This window comes from Aquila chrysaetos, chromosome 18 (assembly GCF_900496995.4).
Source record: "Aquila chrysaetos chrysaetos chromosome 18, bAquChr1.4, whole genome shotgun sequence".
NCBI lineage: Eukaryota > Metazoa > Chordata > Aves > Accipitriformes > Accipitridae > Aquila > Aquila chrysaetos.
Genome location: NC_044021.1, coordinates 20,484,489 through 20,503,955, shown reverse-complemented (window position 1 = coordinate 20,503,955; position 19,467 = coordinate 20,484,489). Strand labels below are relative to the sequence as shown.

General features: G+C 41.0%; 1 protein-coding gene across 4 annotated transcripts in view; it reads left to right on the top strand.

Moving 5' to 3' along the window:
* JARID2 (jumonji and AT-rich interaction domain containing 2) overlaps positions 1-19,222 on the top strand; it is a 224,868-nt gene extending 205,646 nt beyond the window's left edge. For all 4 annotated transcript variants that reach the window (XM_030041831.2, XM_030041833.2, XM_030041832.1 and 1 more), the window contains 6 exons: positions 3,888-3,993; positions 4,843-5,025; positions 11,349-11,479; positions 13,560-13,743; positions 15,265-15,372; positions 17,290-19,222. In XM_030041831.2, the coding sequence (XP_029897691.1) occupies positions 3,888-3,993; positions 4,843-5,025; positions 11,349-11,479; positions 13,560-13,743; positions 15,265-15,372; positions 17,290-17,466 (889 nt within the window). In that variant the 3' untranslated portion in view covers positions 17,467-19,222. The remainder of the gene's footprint in view (positions 1-3,887; positions 3,994-4,842; positions 5,026-11,348; positions 11,480-13,559; positions 13,744-15,264; positions 15,373-17,289) is intronic.
* Positions 19,223-19,467: the final 245 nt, after the last annotated feature.

The window sequence follows — 19,467 nt, the reverse complement described above, 5'->3', positions numbered from 1 at the left end:
TTTTCTTATACAATTTCTTTTCATTATCATATGATAATAATTTTTAATATGATTACATGCATCATTCTAGTGTCTCAATGTGGACATCACCAGTTAGTTGCTAGCTACATTTCATACGCACACATCATGCAAATAGACTTAACACTCGGCTTATAAATGGTTTTGAACATGGTGAATCCTTCCTAAATTCAGTCCATACATACTGCTACAGATGATGATGAGTTAGACTGCAGTGGAATTACGGCAGCTGATGGAAGGATTAGAGGAAGCAGGTGTTGCTGGCAAGTCAACCTGCTGCCAGGTTCCTGTGATATTGATGTTATTACCCAAGAGGATCATCAGTGAGAACAATGAAGGATAAGCAATGTAACTGTGTTTCTTGATCAGAGAAAACGCAATAGATGGAGAAGTTATTTAAATGGTGCCTCCTGCAAAGGTGAGACGCTGGTTCCCTTTCAGCAGTTCCAGCAGTTCCCCTCTTGAACTCTGAGCTATGGGAGCCTTTGGCTCTTTGTTCGGTGTGACAGGAGAAGGCCTGCAGGGCCCCCTTTGCATCCAGAAGTCCCCATGGTGGCAGTGTCAACTGCTCTTCATTCATGTGCAAAGTATGTACTTTGGTCATTCCCTTTAACTCCCATGTTTCTGAGCTACTGATCATGTCAGGGTGCTGACCCAGCTGTCACTGGGAAAGCACATGGCCCAGAAGAAAGGATTTGAAATCTTGGAGGAAACCATTAAAGCAGGAGCAACTCTCTCTAAATATTTTAAGTTGGAGAAATGTTCTGTATGTGATCATACTGACGGGTAAATGTAAACGCTGGATTATGCTGCAGACCTGGGAGTTTGTCACTTTGTCATGGGCATTTCATGGTTCCTCTCCCTCATCTGTGAATCAGGAATCTGTAGTCTTTTATAATAATATACTATCAGGACAAATTGCTGAGCAAGCTACATTGTCCTCAACCTTAGGTGAGTCTGTTTCTCTCTGTGGCATTCATCTAGTCTTAAATGACAGTAAATTCCAAACAGAAGGCATTCAGGAATCCCCTAATTAAGTTCTGAGGCCACTCTTCATACTGTATGTGTCAAAACGTGTGCCTTTTGGGATTGAACAGGCTTGAATGCAGCCTGCCAAAGTTTTAGGAAGGGCTACTATTTCTGTTTTTCCAAGCCGGGAAGAATAAAAGCAAAGAAGCCATTTGCTTTTCCTTGATTGGCTGGCTTACACACATAAGTACATAGCTTCAGATGTATTTGTGATGATAGCCTTGATGAAACATGGATAGCAAGCAGGAATAACTCATAAGAAGGAAGAAGCAAAACTCCTTTGTCTGTAAAAGCTATTCTTTGGCAAGCCTGCCAGGCTGCAGTGTCAGGCTAGTATTCATTATTAACTCATTACAACTTTTAATATTGCAATAAAGTACCCAACTTTATTGGGGAAAAGATGAACTTAATAACTCTAGGTCTGGCATAATATGTGGAGTAGCCCTGACAGCATTGCTTTCAGTGGCACTTCTGTGATAACAAAGCAGGCCACTGGGCACCAAAGCTCTCCTCCATCTTGCAAAGTCCGCTCAGCATCCAGAAATCTCTTCTAAGGACAGATCCCTGGGGTACTAAAATCAGTGGTGCTTCATTTACCTGCAGATTGCTCAGGTCACTCTCTAATCTCTCAGGTTTTACCTCATGAAGAGTAAACAGGCGAGAACTCAATTTTCATGCAGGGCAGAGGTCAGTGACCTAACCTTTTTATTCTGGAGGGCTCCTCGGTGCCCATTAAAAGAGAGAAGAAAATTTTGTTCTGCCCAAGACACTCAGAAGTTTATGCTGGCTGCTCACTTCCCATTTTTATAGGTACGTCAAGAATTGCAAATGAGTGAAATTGCAGCATGCGCCACAGTTGCAAAGGATTTCCATTTCCATCAGTCCTGCCAGTAGTCGGGATAGTCCCATGCACTTCTGTGCTGCCCCTCCTCTTCACACATCCTTCCCGTGCTTTTTCCTGGGCCTGTTTTGTGAGGGACTGCATGCTTGAATCTTTCGGCTGTTCCAGCTATATTTTCTGACTCTAAAAGGAAAGAGTGGGCTCTGCCGTGTTCTGGGTGTGAATTTAAAATATTTTCCTCACTGCTTAAAATCTGTTATTATAGTGTAACTAGAGTAATATGCTACACACATGGAGCTGTTCTGAAGCTGTCACTGTTAGCAACACAGGTACTGCCAAGTATTTGATACGCGGCATGCATTTAAAATTGCTGTTGGGACTTGATCCTTATCAAGATGAAGTTCTTCCACTTCACCTCTCTATAACCCTAAGATTTCTTAGGAAGGTCCTGATCGTTGTCAATATATAAGGAGTCAGTCTATGTACACCTGGGCAACCAGCTCATTAGAGCCCTTATTGTGGCTACAATTAGCTGTATGAGTAGATATTGTCATCTCTTCTGGCTCTCGGCTTGAAGATCAACAAAGACAAATCAAAGTCATCATCACTACAGTGAACAGTAACGAGATGTTCACATCATAGGAAGTACAGCCTCCTACAGACTCATCAAGCAGGATAACTCTGTATGACGCATACGGAGTTAATATTAGTGCACATTATAAGCAGATACCCTGACAAGGTCTGTAAGGCCAGCAGAACGCTTTATGAAATTGGTGGAGAGACTGGATGAATGACAAGAAAACGGCACCTTTTCCCCAAAATATTTCCAAATTCATTCTCTGCTCTTGTTGTCAAGTTTGGAAAAATGGCTCTGTGTGTGTGTCTGGTGTGGGGGCAAATGGGCTCCAGGCTGAGGTCTCATTGCTTAAAGTGAATTGGTGAGTCATGATAAATCTGGAGATGCTTTTTACTTGCCTGAGCATAACAAATCCAAATAAAGTAATGTCACAGAGAAAGTATAGCATGGCAGCAACTCAAGGCAGGTTTGGGAATCTGGGATTTGCACTGTTTCCCACCAAGCTGCGCTGCTCAGTTTGCTGTTGTCAGGTACCAACTACCAGATCTCAGGAACAGGTATCTTCTGGGTGGACGTGAACCATTACGCTTTTGGCAGGGTGCAAGCAAGAGTAGCAACTAATTGTCACCATATCACCTCCCTGCAACCAGCAAAATAGCAGTTTTCTGGATGTGTGAAGCTAGGACCCGAGACTCCTACGTTATTTCTTGTCACTTCTGCGTAGGGAGCACTGCTGGCAGTGAGCGCAGGGAGGACAGCTGCTTCCTTGGCTTCTAAAGGAGAGGAGGATGTGCAACTCGGCATATACCCAGCAGAGTTTTAAATCTCTCTTGCTGCTTTGGCTGCTCTTAGTCAGGTCTTTCTTTTGTTGCAAGGGAGAGGAGGGATGTGGGATTTGTTTAGTAAGCAAGGCAAGAAGGTCTTAGGCTACTTTGTGTACTAACAGTAAAGGTGATTTGTGGTTTCTTGATTGTTACGAACAGAAAACGTTATTAAATAGAAAGATCCTTTGGTTGATGCACAGGTAATGAATACAACCACTTATGATAAAGGTAACAGAACATATATTGGTGCTCATGAGATGCAAACTTCTGCCCAAAATTACCCGTTTTGGTGCCATTAAAATGAACATCATTCTATTGCTGATTTCTCTCCACTGATTCTACAGAGCACTGAGTTTTCACATTTCTGTTTTGGGGATTTTGTGTCCTTTGGCATCTAGTGAACACCATCAGACTAAGTGTAAATAAACAGCTTTCAATGAATCGTCAGTGTTTTACTAAAAAGAACTGTGTGGGAAAGCCTGTGTTTAATTTCTTTCTTTTAATCAATGTCCTGGTCTGAATTGCCTGTTACTGTGTAGCTGTGTACCATTATTTACTCCACAGTAAATCTTTCTCTTTTCCTCTGACAAAACAACAGGTATTGCATTCCTGCTGCGGAGGAGAACAAACTTGATGATGTGGTACATACCCTGCTGCAAGCCAATGGCACTCCAGGGCTGGAAATGCTTGAAAGTAATGTAATGGTAGGTTAACACTGGGAGAGGTATTCCCATTTGAGAACCCCAGGCTAATCAGAAGGCTGGTTGTTTGGGGATTTATTTTGGTTTTGTCTTACACTACAATGATGCAGAGGCTGTTGTTAAGATCTGGCTGCTTTCTACTTGCAGTGTTTACCCACATGGCATTTTTCTAACAAGGCTCACATGTTGAGATAAAAATAAATGTGACGGTGCAATAAATGTCCACTTTTAATACTGTCCATAATGTATTTAACCTCACAAAGGGAGTGTTTTGTAATCAATTAATCTGCCATGATTGACATTTTATGATGCCAGCATGGATATGAGAAGCCTAATACTTCAAAGGATTTCAGAGTATTTTTGGCTCCCTTGTTTATTTTGTGGATAACAATTTCCATGTAGTGCGTTTAAGTAAAAATTTGGGAGTCCACAACAAAAAAACCCTTCCCTTGGCTATCCACGTTAACATCCCTTAACAGAAGTGCAGTAACAAGGTGGATTCACTGCCAAGTCTGAAAAGATCTAGGTGGAAAACTGAACGGCCTGCGTTACTTTCTGTAGTAGTAGATGGGATTGTTTTGAGGCTTTGTGTTTGAGATTGTTTGGCAAGCAAAAGTTTAAACTGTTGGTTTGAAAAAAGCCACTTCTGTAATTCTCCCTCCGGACACTACGTCTCAGCATGTAGAGAAGGGAAGAGAGAAAGCGAACAGAGCTGAGCTGTTAGCAGAGCACAGCTTTTCTCTACAAGTAGCATGTGGCAGTATCCAGCAAGGAAGGGGATCTAACTGTAAAAGAAAGTTCTGAATTTTTTCTTGTTTTGTTTTGTTTTGTTTTGCTTTTTTGTCTTTCCAGATCTCCCCAGAAATCTTGTGTAAGGAGGGGATCAGGGTGCACCGTACTGTACAGCAGAGCGGGCAGTTTGTTGTCTGTTTTCCTGGATCCTTTGTGTCTAAAGTGTGTTGTGGCTATAGTGTTTCTGAAACAGTGCACTTTGCTACCACCCAGTGGACAAGTATGGGTTTTAAAACAGCCAAGGTAAGTTGAGAAAAGGCATTAAAATGGATTCACGGCCCTGCCATCTAAAACGACAGCAAACCAGACATTCCAGGATTGGTAGCATTGTGAGACTAGTACAACTACGTCTGTTTTTGTGGACTATTAAATAAAAAAAGGAAAAAGTTCTGCAAGGCATAAGACGATCCAGTTTTTTCAGAAAAGCAATTGGTTAAAAATTGACAGCTAGAAACTTCTGTATATTTGAAAAATTCAGAAGATTGTTACGCCTGCAGACCAGTTTGCAAGGAAGCTTTTCAAAAATCCCTTCAGAGCTAATGACAATATCTTGTATTATGCTTATTGATTTTTTTTTTAAGTGATGTTTTCTAGAACCATTAGAATCTCAGGTGCAAATATCTGAATAACTGTGCTTGTTAGCTCCTATGATAGGCAGAGTCAGTTAATACTCACAACTGTATTGCTTGTCTTTCTCTGCCCCTTCATTCAGGAAAAGCTGTTGATCAGGGCAATTTCAATTTTAATCGACTTGAAAATCCCTAGGTTCGCTGACCAGCCCATCCGATACTAAGATGTAAATAAAAAAACTTCCCATTCCCTTAGATTGCCTGCAGAAACAAACAGGTGAATTGTCCAGTCATCATGATTTTGGCTACATTTCTGTGTTCTTGGACAAAGAATGTATGTCGTGTTCCCAATTGCCTCAAATACACTATGGGTTACAGATGCTATTTTGGTAGTGTTTTATAGCTAAGCCACTAGTAAATTATCATTTACAGCTTCAGACCAAGTGGTTAGTAAGCAATTAAATGTAATACGTCCACAGTTAGTTTTGGTTCTTTAGGGTTAATGGAATTCTTCCAGCCTGGTTATACTAACTGTATATTAACTTAGTTTTAAATAAAAGGTTATTTTATTACAGATTTATTTTGGGGGAAGGTGGGAATTGTATATGTGTGTAGTTAAGGAATGAGAATCCTGAGCTAACCTTTTCTGTCTGAAGGTACACAATTATATTGACTCCGTATGCTGTATTTATTGCTCTACTGAACACTTGTTTGATATTGTGAAAATGCCACTCCTGTAAGAGACAGAAATCACTATGCAGCAATTAAAAAGCTCTTCTTGGTGCCTCAAATTCTGAAGAACAGTTTCTTTTGATTAATTTTTAAGAGCTTTGCACTGGGTAAATATAAGCTGACTGAAAATCCAGCAGATTCCAATCTATGATAACCTACCTTGGAAATTGAAGTCATAGCTCTCACAAAATTTGCAGGAACCATAGATATGTGTTTATATCAAAATAACTCTAGAAACACCTACTGCATTGTTCTTTTCCTTCTCCCCCCCCCCCCCCCCCCCCCCCCCCCCTTTCTTTCTTCAAACTATCCTACGTTCTTAACTCCGCTAAATTTTGGAAATTCTTCCTTGGTTCCTTCACTTTGACAAGGCACTTTTGCCATTTTCAAAGGCTGGCCGGGATTGTGCTTTTCAGAGGTTGTGACACGTTCTGTGTAACGAGCAAGATTCCCCTTTTGGACTGTTAATGAACTCTGACAAACAACTGTACTTTCCTGTCTGTCCATTCTCGACAGCAATATTGACAGTTTTCAGCTGTTTGATACATTAACTTTGTTTTCATTCTGTGATACTGTGACCTGATTTTTTTATAGTGATTCTCTTTATATTACTAAATGATGTTGTTTCATTTCTGTATTGAATGACTGCTCAATCTCCTTTAATATACGGAAAAATGAAATTCTGCATCTGAAATTGCATTGATTTCAGTTTATAAGGAGTTGGGATAATTGTTGGAATAAAAGAGCTTGTATAAAACCTGTGTAAAGGGACAGACAGGTTTCACCTAAAACCATACATGGAACCAGGTTGCTGGCTTTTAAAAGCACCCTAAGAGCTCCTGAAATTTTAAACTAAAGATGAGAAGAAGGTTTACAGGTGTGGTGGAAGAATTTGTGTTTGGAGTGGCAAAGGGGTAACTCCGTATCCTCGAATAAGGTGTTGGGCAAAGTCAGTAAAACTCATTTAGGAAGCAGGAAAACAGAATATTGGGACTAAATGAATGCCCTCCGGTCTAGAGGTTTGGAAATAAGAAGGAATGTCTGGTTTTAAAGGGCTTTGGTGCTATAGGGCCTACCAGAAACTTGGTGGAAAGAAGAGACTTGGCCGGTACCGTAATACAAGAGGAAGAAGTACGTAGGAAAGATGGAGTTAGTCATCCAGTTGGAGCAGCACTGCTGCACAGAAGAGAGCTTATGGTCACATAAGCCAGGTTTAACTCTGTCACCGGTGACAGAATCCCTGTGCACTGATCTTCCCGTCCTAAATAGGAAAAGCATGGTATTAGCCCTGTGCTCCTGACTGTCCAGCCAAGATGTTGGCAGGGGCCGTATATGTATCCCCCCCAAGTTTTAGTTTGGGTGAGGAACATGCCTTTAAAAGGCCACGTAATTACCACTCCTTGGTTCCTATCACAGAGCTGTCTTAGCCTGAGCAGAGTGGGTTGCTTTCAGATGAAACCAAACGGGAAGAGGCACTCTAGAAGTGCACCTGATGTCCTCCAAACACCGGTGCCAGAGCGGCCGCAGGACCAGGCTAGCCTGCTCTGAAGTAAAGCTGTTGCCTTTACACGCACGTTCTGTGGATGCTTGGGTCCTCGGCATCAACTGCACCGCTCCGCACGTCCGCCCCTCCTGCTTCGCCATACCGGATGCTGCGTAGGCATCGCCTGTGTCGTGCTAAAGGAGGTGAGAGAAGCTGCGAGGACAGGACGTGTCATGATGATAGGAAATGGTGGCATCCTCCCCCTAACGAGGATAGTGGTTGTGTTGGTGGGCGATGTCAGAACCGAAGCGACTTCAGGGAGCAGCTAGTCAGGAAATCCACACAAGGAGAAGAAACTGTCGTCTCCCTTCTCAGTAACGGTGGAGCCCAGTTTAAAACATCATTATGAAAGAGCTGCACTGTGATGGTGAGCAGAGATTACGAACCTTGAAAGAGCAGTAAAAAGCAAAATAGCCACTACTGTGGTGTTTCATTTCAAAAGACAGCCTCGCGTAAAAACAAGGAAGCTTGTTAAATTGAGAATGCAGAGAGAAGGGTTAAGTGTTTGCGTGCAGCACAGAAATTGTTTAAAGATGCTGTGTTAGAGGCTCGCAACACATGCACATTGCCTAGCAAAAAAATTTCAAAAGGCATACCCCCACTAAACTTGGCATGGCTAAACACCAGGAGAAAGGAGTCTGTTTGAAATGAGACCAAAAAATCCCTTTTGTGTCCAAAAGATGAAAATGCAAATAAAACAACCACTCGAGCAAGATGCATGTAAATACACACAGACGCGGACCAAAAAGAGATTTCAAAGAACAACTTCCTAAAGGCCAAAAGAAAAAATAAATGTGGAAAAGAATGAGACCAGGGCAATCAACATGGCTTTTGCAGTGAGGTCGTGGCCCCCAGGCCTTGAAACTTTTGGAAGGATGTATGGACAAAAGAGATCCAGTTGACAGTCTGTGAGCGTTTCTGGAAGACTCTTGGCAAGGTTCCTCAGAAAAGGCTCTTAAAGAAATTAACCTGCCACGGGTTGAGAGGGAAAGTTCACGCACTGAAAAAGAACTGATTTAAAGAGAAACAGAGGATGCAAACACATGGTCAGTTTTTATCATGGAGGGAGGTCTCTTCCTGCGCTCCTCAGGAATTTGTACTAAGACCAGTACAGTTCAACATATCCATAAATAACCTAGAAAGGGAAGTAAATAGCAAAACTAATCCTTTGTAACGAGGATATTAATGGTAATGATGGCAAAAATTAAAGCTATGAGGTGTTACAGAAAGATTCATGATACTGAGCGGTCTGAGTGAAAAAATGGGTTGATAAATTTTAAATGACTCAGGAGTAAAAAAGAATCCTAATTTGACAGACACAGTGATAGGCTCTGAATGAGCTCTTGCTCCTGAGAAAAGAGGTCTTTGGATTCCTATGGAGCTGCCAGCCAAGTGCTCCAGAGAGGTTTAAAAAAAAAAAAACCAACTTGAATGTTAGGAATTGCAAGGAGAGAATAGAGAACAAAGCAGAAACATCACTATGGCACTGTGTAGGCTCTTGCTATGGCCATGGCTTAAATACTTGAGCAATTCTGAATCCTGAATTGCAAAAGTAGTATAGGGGAACTAGAAAAAGCACAGTGGAAATTGATGATTAAAGGTATGAATTAGCCTCTGTATTAAATAGAAGAGGACTACTCAGCCTGGAAAATTGATGACCAAGAGACATATATGATAATAAGACCAGACCAGAAGTGGCAGGGCGATGATAATTACAATATGAATGTTCACTGTCTCTCATAACATTGAAAAATGTGTCATTAAAAGGAATGATTAGGCAGCATGTCAAAAGCAAACAAAAGTCTGTTTTAAAATACTTATCTGTGTATTTCAGTACTGTATGGAAGAGAAAAATGTACCTGGATTCAGAAATGCAGATAAATGCACAGATCCAGTGAGTTGTGCTAAATACGGCACAGACCGGTTTTGGGCTCAGGATGTCCCTGAGCTGCCAGCCAGCAGGAGCGTACCTCGCTTTTTTTTCTCCAGCACTGTGGCCTTTTATCCTGGCTGCCTGTGTTGCGTGTGTGGGCTTTTGGTCTGGCTTGGAGTGGCTGTTCTTAGGCAGCCTCAGACAATATGCTAAGCAAATCTAACATGTAACCAGACTTGTCGTATCACTCCTAAAAGTGCAGCTGTTCCAACCCCAGGCAGGCTCTAGCAGAACCTTCTGAAGAACGCTTTTCTTACCTATGACCCTCTTTCGAATGCTTTTTGGTCAGCAAAGGTTACTAATCCATTTTATGATACATGTTAGTTATCACTTCAATGCATGCAATCTGTGCAATTAAAAATGATGAATTTTATGATGGATTGGTTCTGATAAAAGAAATACCAAGAGCATGTAATGAGGGTTACAAAACAGGTGAAAAAAATTTAAGGTTAAACATAAATCTTCATTTTTGTTTGTGATGAGTAGGTATTCGGTGGGCTTAACCCCTAACTGAAATGGCACCTTCACATTATGCTCCAGTGTTAGCATCAGTTGAAACTTTTCAGACGTTATATAAAACAAAACGTACCTCTTCAGACACTGGGGAAAACTCTAGACTTTTCCCAGCTGTAGGGTAAATAAAGGAATTTGCCTACGTAAGAGTTAGCAAAAGGGTTAAAGCTACCAAAATCACTCAGTTTGTATTGACAGGAATGAAAGATGCAGCTTTAAAAGCTTACACGGAGGGGAACCGGTGACAGGCAAAACTGAGCAGAACTGAAACCCTCTCTTTTTGCCTGTTGTCTCTTTTCCCTGACATCTGCCTGCTTTGCTAGTTGTGGTCTGTAATTCTTAACTACTTACTATATTTTTAGTGCCATAAAAGATGCAAAATCATAGCAGTCCTGCGTTTCAAGCAGGTCAGACCACTAGATCTTACTGGATGGCCAAGAGTGCAAACAGTGTATTACTGAGCTTAAGTGATTGGGTTACTCCTCTTGGCCTCCACAGGAAAAGAATTCTCAGGGAGGGAATTTTGAGGTGTTTGTTGGTTCCTCCACTTAAGTGAACTGCATGCTAACCTATGCCTGGGCATCCTTCTTCTTTTTGTTTTTCTCATTTTCTTCACATCTCTCCTATTCTTGTTTTTTTCCACTGATGTTTAATTTTCTTTTTTGAAAAAAGGGTACACCTGAACTGTGGTGACGCTGGAATACTTGCATTTGGTTTCACTCTCTTTGTATATGCAGACTTTCCTCTGCATTAAATTTCACAGTAAAGCATATTAGAAGATAGCATACAGATTGATTTCTTAGCATAAATGCCATCATGCATTGCAGGTACTTTTTTGCTCTCTATTGGTGACTTTGAAAGAAAATAAAATGTTAGATATAACAGGCACTAGGGTAGTCTCTGAGAAAGTAGTTTACTGTGCCTGGTAGCATGTGTTTGGTTTAGGTTTTTGAGTTTTGTTCTGTGGCATTGGTTCACCTAAAGCACGTGCAGAAAATCTTTATTGGTCCTTTCCACAGGAAGACCCAATTCAGCAAAGCACTTGGGCATCTGGCTTTCCACTGAAAGGACTGATATGTAATACAAGTTTATTTCATTATGAAGTTAGGTGCTGGATGTAAGTTAGGAACATAAATACTTTGTTTAATTTGGACTACAGAAAGCTCTTACTTTTTGTTGTTTTAAAAGGCTACTTTTTGCTACATTGGATTCATTCTAGATAACTTTTTATTTTCAAATGTGTGCTCAAGAACTAATTTGGCAATTTCTGTCCCAGGAAATGAAGAGACGACGTATAGCCAAACCATTTTCAATGGAAAAGTTGCTTTATCAGATTGCAACAGCAGAAGCAAAAAAGGAAAACGGACCGACTCTGAGTACGATATCATCACTTCTTGGAGAGCTCAGGTAACGAATTGGGGGCCTGTCGTAGCTATTTTGTTTTCATTGACAGACTCCAGAGGTGGATGACGTAAGTAACCCTTTCAGACGCATGTCTTTCACCTACTTAACCAAGCAAAAGCCCAGCAAACATACTTGAAGACAGCCGCACGTGGAAGAAGCAATTTCCTTGGCTGTATCTGATGGGAGAGTGCCTGTGGTTAGGATGCCTTACTCTTAAGAACTCCCTAGTTTGGGCATTATCAAAGAATTAAAAATACAGTTTGCCTTGGGTTTTTATTTTGTTGATTCTTGGTGCTGAGAGTCAAGATTTCCTGATGCATTATGTGAACTCCATGGTGCCAAGCGGTTAAATACCTTCCTTCAGTTTTTCAGCCTCTTGGCATCAGTAGCCACTGTCAATCCATGTCTGTAATGGGTTTTGCACCAGGAATCCTTGTCTTCAGCATCAAGATTGTTACAGTACAGTTGTAGGAGGTACTTTGTATGCAGAAAGTTGTCTTGATTTAAACCACTGAATAAGTGAGCAGCTTATGCATGGGTGCTAATGCATCTTGCATTAGAACTTGGAACGTTTTAAAGAAAAAAACCTTCCCACTCCTTTTTCTCTCCAGTATTAAGGAAACATGTTTAGGGTTTCTCTTAAGATAGGTAAAAAAAGAAAATACAATGTTGCCTGGCTTCCTGTGTAATGATCTTCTCTTTTGTTCCCTACCATGTAGTTGCTACCTATCTTTCAAGTTTGTGACAACTGGTACTCGAGATGTCAAGAAAGTTTTGATGAATGGAATCTACAAACTGTATTTAACTAACTAGCATGTTCATTTGGAAAATTTCCAGTGACATATTGAAGGGGAAAACAGCACATGTGTTGTTTTAGTGTTCAGAAAGAAATACAAAGAGGTGTGCTGACTGCTTTACCTGCAGCTGGTTCCCCTATGGGAATAATCACTTCCAAGTGCCTTTTTTTTTTTTTTTTTCTTTTTTTTTTTTTCCTTGAAGAGGAAAAGTCTGCAAGTGCGAAAGGTGAAACAGAAATGTTGGTGCTTGCTGTTAGACCATCACATCGACCTCTATCAGAGTGGTTCTCAAACTTGTTCTCATGCTTAGGTTGGAATTCTCTGGCGGATATTGGTCCTTCCTGTGGCTGCTTATGTAAAACAAAATCCCAAACAACAAAACTTGAAAAAAACCAACCAAAGTGGAACACTGTACCATATTTTTTTTTCCTTTGTTTTGTTTTGCTTGTTTGTTCTGTGTCTTTTGCTGCCTCCTCTCCTGATCTGCCTTGGTTGCTCAGTTTTCCCATGCCATTTGCTTAGCTTGGCTCTCCACCCATCTTCAGCTGTGTCTGGTGGTGAGCTTTTTTATTCTCCCTTTCCATCTGCTCAGCTCACTCCACACTTGCTGTCTTCCACTCAGCTCCAACCCGACCTGCTCTCCTAATGCTGTATAGTTCAGCATAGGAAGTATTGTCCACCTTGCGGACGCCGTGGGTGAAGGGCGGCTGGAGGGCTTAGTCTATTCTTAATTGACATCTCCTTCTTTTTCCCCTGGGTGTACAGCAAGATCTTCGTCTTTTGGCACAATCACTTGCCCTGCTCCCCCTTTCCTGCCTGAAGCACCTCATGGCAGCAGGTCCTTGGTTCATCTCTGCCTCCTGATGAAGGTGGCTTATGTTACTGGTGACAGCAACGGCTCCTCCTCCTCAAGGTGGCTTTTGGCAACTTCAGGAATGACAGTCATGTTAGCCACATCTCCTGACTCTCCACATGGCCCCGAGCAACCATCGACCTCCAGGAAGTACTCGGCAGTCCCCAGTTCTCTGAGGAGCAGTTTGAGAACCACTGGCTTGATACAGTGGTCGCTGTTAAAATCCGGAGATAGCTTTTGCAATTAGGCAGCGTTTCTGTGGTGCTGGCTGTCTCTCACCATGCGTAGGGAATGGCACCAACCTCCAACAACACTCAGGGCTTTGCTGTGTGGAGCTAAGGTTTCAGTGATGATCGTGGTAAAAGGGTGCTTGTACGTGGCTTTGTGGTGGTATGAGGCGATGCCAGTGTCTAATTGCGTAAAACATTCACAGGGACACGGAGCTGAGGCAGCGGCGGCAGCTTTACGAGGCAGGTCTCCATTCTTCAGCGCGCTATGGCAGCCACGACAGCAGCAGCACGGGGATGGATGGAAAGAAAAAGCCTCGAAAGTGGTTGCAGTTAGAAACGTCAGAGAGGAGATGTCAGATTTGTCAGCACCTGTGCTACCTTTCCATGGTGAGTAAAATCACTTGCCACCACTGGGGTACCGTCCCCCTGTTCTAAGGTACTCTAACGGACTGTAAGCGCTTGAGAGACAGCACATGACTGTGGACTCATCTCATGCACTCCACACAAGGCACAGAGATGTTGATCTGGTTTGTGTCAGAACATTTATCGCCTTGGGCAGCGGTGACAGAAGACAAGGGCTAGTGTCCGCTAGCTTCCCTCCCCCTGTAAGGAAGGGGTGCGCTAGTCACTCAGCCGCTCTCGGACACCCATGAGCATGTCTGCATTGCACTAGGAGGGGTAAGAAAGATACCTGCAGGTTGCCGGTAGTAGTAAATCATGGCGTAACCGTTCTCGGGATGAGCTAGCAACTCAAATACATGCCCCGAGTCTCAGGCGTGCAGCTACAGCCTGTGCTGCGACAATTTCCCTGCAAGCTAAATTGCAGGGTAGATGTATCCTATCTATCAAGCTAAGATGCTGTTTGCCAACCTGCCTGCTCAAAAATAGAAGTCATGCCCATAAACTTTTTCTCTTTTTAGAAGTAATTGCCTACTGGCTTTTGAAGGTGTGCTAACACTTTCAAGTTTTTAGCTATATGCAGAACATCTGGAAATACAGCAATTTCATTAAAAATACCAAAAGCCTCTCCCACAACCTTATGTACCACTTAATTCCAAGATCAGGTATTTAAATAAACATAATACAGTGCATGTGAGTGCATATTCAGTCCTTTTTTCTGTCATCTTTTGGGGTTTTTTGGTTATGTTAGGTTTTTGATGGAAATACAACGTAACTGTTAAATGATCAGATGTAGCTGTTTCCTTCCCTAAGACAGAATATGTTCAGTTTATATTGTGTCTTTAGACCACTGTTTAAGCAGCACTAGTTTGAAGTAACTTTAAAATGAGTTTATTTTAAAAACCAACCAACCAAACCCTCCTAATTCTGGCCCGTTTGCTCTGGAGTAAGCGTAATTGAGGGAGGGATTTTTCCTTGTCACTCTTAACAGTAGTAAGGGACAAAAACTCAACTTGGTTGTCAAATTCCAAGCCGATGGTGTAGGCTTGGCAGGTAGCCAGCTGAGCAAATGTGACCTCTGCTGAATGAGACAGTAGCTGAGGAATCCTGTGGCTAAGCTTCTGATTTTATCCTTATTCAAGACAGCATTTGAAGTAATGGGAAATGGTTGCTTTCAGGAAATCTTTAGGCTACATATTAGATACCAGTAAAGCTTCATGCATATATCGTTATTTGAATTTGGCATTCATTGCTATTGGTGGTTTTTTGAAATAAATTATATGTATTTGCCAACATTAGCACTCAAAAAGGGATATGTGCTTTCTTCTTCTTACACATTCTGAATAATTTCACAATGTGTAATGCTGCTTGTTTATGCCTCCTTCCACTAACTTGTAGTAAAATACAGGTTTAATAATTCAGACAATAATTCAATACTGTGTGTATAACATGGCTACGGTTTGGAGCTTACTGCATTTCTTCCCCCCGCCCCCCTGCATTTTTATATAGGTTGTACAGGAGAACGAAAATGTTGTCTTCTGCTTGGAGTGTGCCCTGCGGCATGTGGAAAAACAGAAGTCTTGTCGGGGACTGAAAATGATGTACCGTTATGATGAGGTCTGTACAATAGAGCTTTGTGATGCTGGTGAGCTTTGATACTGAAAACGTGGGAGCAGACTTAACTCTGCCTTTGTCCTACCAAGACCTCAGGAGACTGTGCTTGATTTTTTTGGTGTGGGAAGAAGGGGCTTTATTACGATCTAAGTAAAAGAAATAGAAGGAAACGTGATTACAAAGATGAAACCTGAAGCATAAACTGCATGAAAATGTGTTACAGCACAGAGAAGCCATTTAACGCTTTGGGATGCTGTAGAACACGAGGCTATGCTTTGACTGGTTAACTTACGGTAACTTGTGTACTGTAGGATAACTTCTCTCTGTTGATAACTGAAAGTTCACACTGAGTTACTCCAATCGAGCCTGAACGTTCGTTAAGGCAAACTCGTAGAGTACTTTTAGATGAGAGGTCCGGTAATGGCTTCAAGCAGATGTGACGATGAATAATCACAGAACTCAAGCTGGTGGTTTAGGACTGTGCCTGGGTTCTGGGCTAATGCTGCACTGCAGAACAGTCAGGAGATGTCTCTCTGCCTGTCTAGTTAGCTCCGTTTCTCCATTGTGTGTGAGGGGATGGGTGGGGAATAGAGAGTGGGGGAGCTTTTTACTGTTAGCCTGAACTGTGGATAGGGAAGCAGTGGGAGAAACTACAAAATCAGCTCTTGGAGACCAGTGCTGGTACAAGTAGCTTTTTGAGACGGGCTTCTCAGCAGTTTCTGATGTATGTGCATAGAGGCATGGCAGAGAAACCCAAAAGGTCAAAGTAAGTCTGAGGAAGATCATGCCCTTGCAGCTTTGTTAATTTTTAATTGTAGACTCTGTTCTGATATCAGGTACTGTAGATATAAACAAGTGCAACCTACAAAGCCCAGACAACAGTGAAACTGCCTTTGTAATGCGATAAACACCAAAGCGTTTCAGGAAGTTATTCAGAAATTTTAATGTATTTCTCTTATTCCTGAGATTATTCAGTCCCTTACATCCTGTGTTAACTCTATTGAGGTTTTCAAAGCCACTCTTTCCGGCAGAATCATATACAATAATTATTTTTACTAGGTTTTATAATTACAAAGTAGATATTTTAGGCTGCACTGGGAAAGGCAAGAAAACCTCTCCTTTGATACTGGATGATGGTGATTATTTTTTTCGAAAGTAAAAAACTGTCACAAAGTTTCTACATTTCTGAAAGATACTAACTGCATGCCTGGTTATTATTACAGATTTTTTGGGGCAGGCTATGAATGGGCAGAGAGATAACCTGCATGTCAAGTGCCATTTGTTAAATCTGTTTAACTGTAAGGCAGACTTAATTAAGAAGCTATTTCAACTTTGCGCAAAAATAACTTCCCAACATTCTCACTAGGATGGGACAGCCAGTTCAGAAAAATCTCCCCCTCAGTACCCCAAACTTCATCAAATCCCTGAATGCAATGGAATTAGGAGTAGCGTTGTAGCCAAGACACTTCGATCTGCAGTTCAAAGACTCCCGTCTCTTGCTGATCCTGGTGCCATGGACCTGTAGCCCTTTTTCTGCATGGCAGCAGGTTTTAAATTGTATCTGAAGAACGTTTCTGCCCCTAGTGAAGTAGTAACCTTGCAGCCCAGCTTCTTTAATCTTGCTTGGTGGCCAGAGCTCAGACATTTCTAGTTCTGCTGATTACTGTCTTTAAGTTTGGAGGGGGGAAGCTTCAGCAAGGGCAGTATTTGGACTACTACACAGTACTTTTTACAAAACTCCTGGTTGTGAATAAGTAGTATATGAGCCAAGCTTCTGCACAGTTTGCAAATATATAGATTTTTTACCCCCAGTTAAATGCTTTCAGTCAAAAAGGCCAGCACTACATCTCTGTTCATCAGAAGTGACTGGAGAAAGAGCAGATGCTAATTTGTGTTTTGTTTTTCCCACTTCCTGAACAGGAACAAATAATCAGTCTAGTCAATCAAATCTGCGGAAAAGTATCTGGTAAAAATGGCAGCATTGAGAACTGTATCAGCAAGCCTACACCAAAAAGAGGACCTCGTAAGAGAGCGACAGTTGACGTGCCATCATCTAGGCTTTCATCCTCCAGTTCATCCAAAAGTGCTTCAAGTTAATCCTGAAGATGCCAACACTCTCATTTTGTCAATTTATATATATTTTTTGTAATTATTATACCATAGTTTGGAGTACTTGCTGTAGAATACAAGCTGTCTTTGCACTAGCTCTAAAGAAGATTTTCTTCTGGTTTTAGAGAACTAATTTTGTTTTAGCATTAAACTGTTGAATTTTTTTTTTGTACTTAGAATAGATAGATACAGCAGTCTGATTTTTTTAAACTGCCGTATGTTCACTGTTTTAAAACCGGCAAGGGGCTGATAAAATATTAATTTGTATTGTCCCTATGGCTGAAAAAATAAAAAGCCTTTTTGGTAACTGTGAAAAAAGGCTTTTAACCCATTTTTTGAATAGGTTAAAGTTTGATGTGTTTTATAATTTGTTCTCCAGTCATGTGAGCAGATTTTTCTAGAGAGAAAAGGGATAGGAGACAAAAACTTGAAAGAAATTGCTTTACTTTGGCTGTCTTTTATTCTGTCACGGCAAGATGAGTTTTGTAATTTTTTAAATTGGAGAATACACACTTTCTTTGGGAGGTTATGGCAGCTGAAGATGGACTTTGTTTCCTAACTGTAGGCAAAAGTAGGAGATTTGGAGTATGTTCTCTTTTACCAGCACATCACTATGCATCTGTTTTGAGGGGGAAAAATAAAAAATTTAAAAAAAAAAAAAAAAAAAAAAAAAAGGAGGAAAAAAGACTGCCTGCCTTGAGGAGTCATGTGAGGGAAAACTGTGCCTGATTTCATTAGGAAATCCATTCTGTTATTTTTTGGTGCTGTTGGCTACTTTATCAAAAACCCTTCAATAGCATCCTTTAAAAAAAAAAAAAAAAAGAAAAAAAGAAAAAAGTGATTGAAGCCATAAGTGCTTCTTTTGTCATAGACGTGCAATCTTTCTAACATTCCATTTCCATTCCACTGCTGTTTTTCACACCTTTACACAGTCAAGCATTAATTTTTGTTTTGAATTTGTTTCATTATATGATCACATTTAGAGCCACTAGCAGGTCTGCGTATTTCTTTTGAATGTGAAAATGCATTTGCTTTCATCTTGTCTATTTTTTCTCTTCATGTTGTAACAAAAAAAAAAAAAATCACACCTTTTGTACATATGCCTGTAAATTTTTTTAAATACTTGAGCCTTTTCTTGGGGTGGGGGGAGGGATGGCGAAGAGACAAGATGAAGAAAAGCCTTACGTTTCACTTTCTTCATCGGTTGGATTGGATGCTTACAGGGTTTTTCTTGTAACATTTATAAGTGCTGCTTACATCACTGAACAACAACAAAAAATAATAATGGAGTAGCTGTTGCCCTTTTCTGGTTGTGTGTACAGTATGTGTGGAATAAAAAAGGGAAAATGTTTTCACAAACTGTTTTGTTTCGTAATTGAATTCAACAATACCGTAGCTACCCATATTGCACTGAGCTTGCCAGTGGTGACTGTCAGGAAAGTCCTATAATACAATTTGTTGGTTGTTGTTGCAGAAGACTGAACTGTTTTGGAATATTTAACAATAACATAAACAGAGTCAAGTGTTTTCAAATGTGGTTGTCTGGTTTTTATGGCCTTGCTGTGTACTTTTCCCTCTTGACAGTAAACTTCTGACTATGGCTTACAGTTTGACATTTAATTTATTAGCGCTGCTCTGCTCTCTTTCCTTGTAAGGAAAGACTTCATGTTGTTTATTGCCAGTTTTTTGTTTACTTTCCAGGTTTGTACTACGAGGTTTAATAAAAAAACAAAACTTTTTTGGACATTTTGTCTGTCTTCTGGAAAGTGAGTGAGTAAAGTAAAAATTTCTTTCAACAGATGCCTCGTTAAATAGTAAATATCTAATTGTAGGTAGTGAGCTTCTAGCTTTCATTTCCCAGAGAGGGGTCAGGAAACACGTCAGGTAACAGGAGATAAGAGTGAATCCTTAAGGAACCTGGCCACTTCCCAGATGGCGAGCAGCAGGCGATGCCTCATTGCCAACCATTAGCTTTGTCAGGGCAGGTCT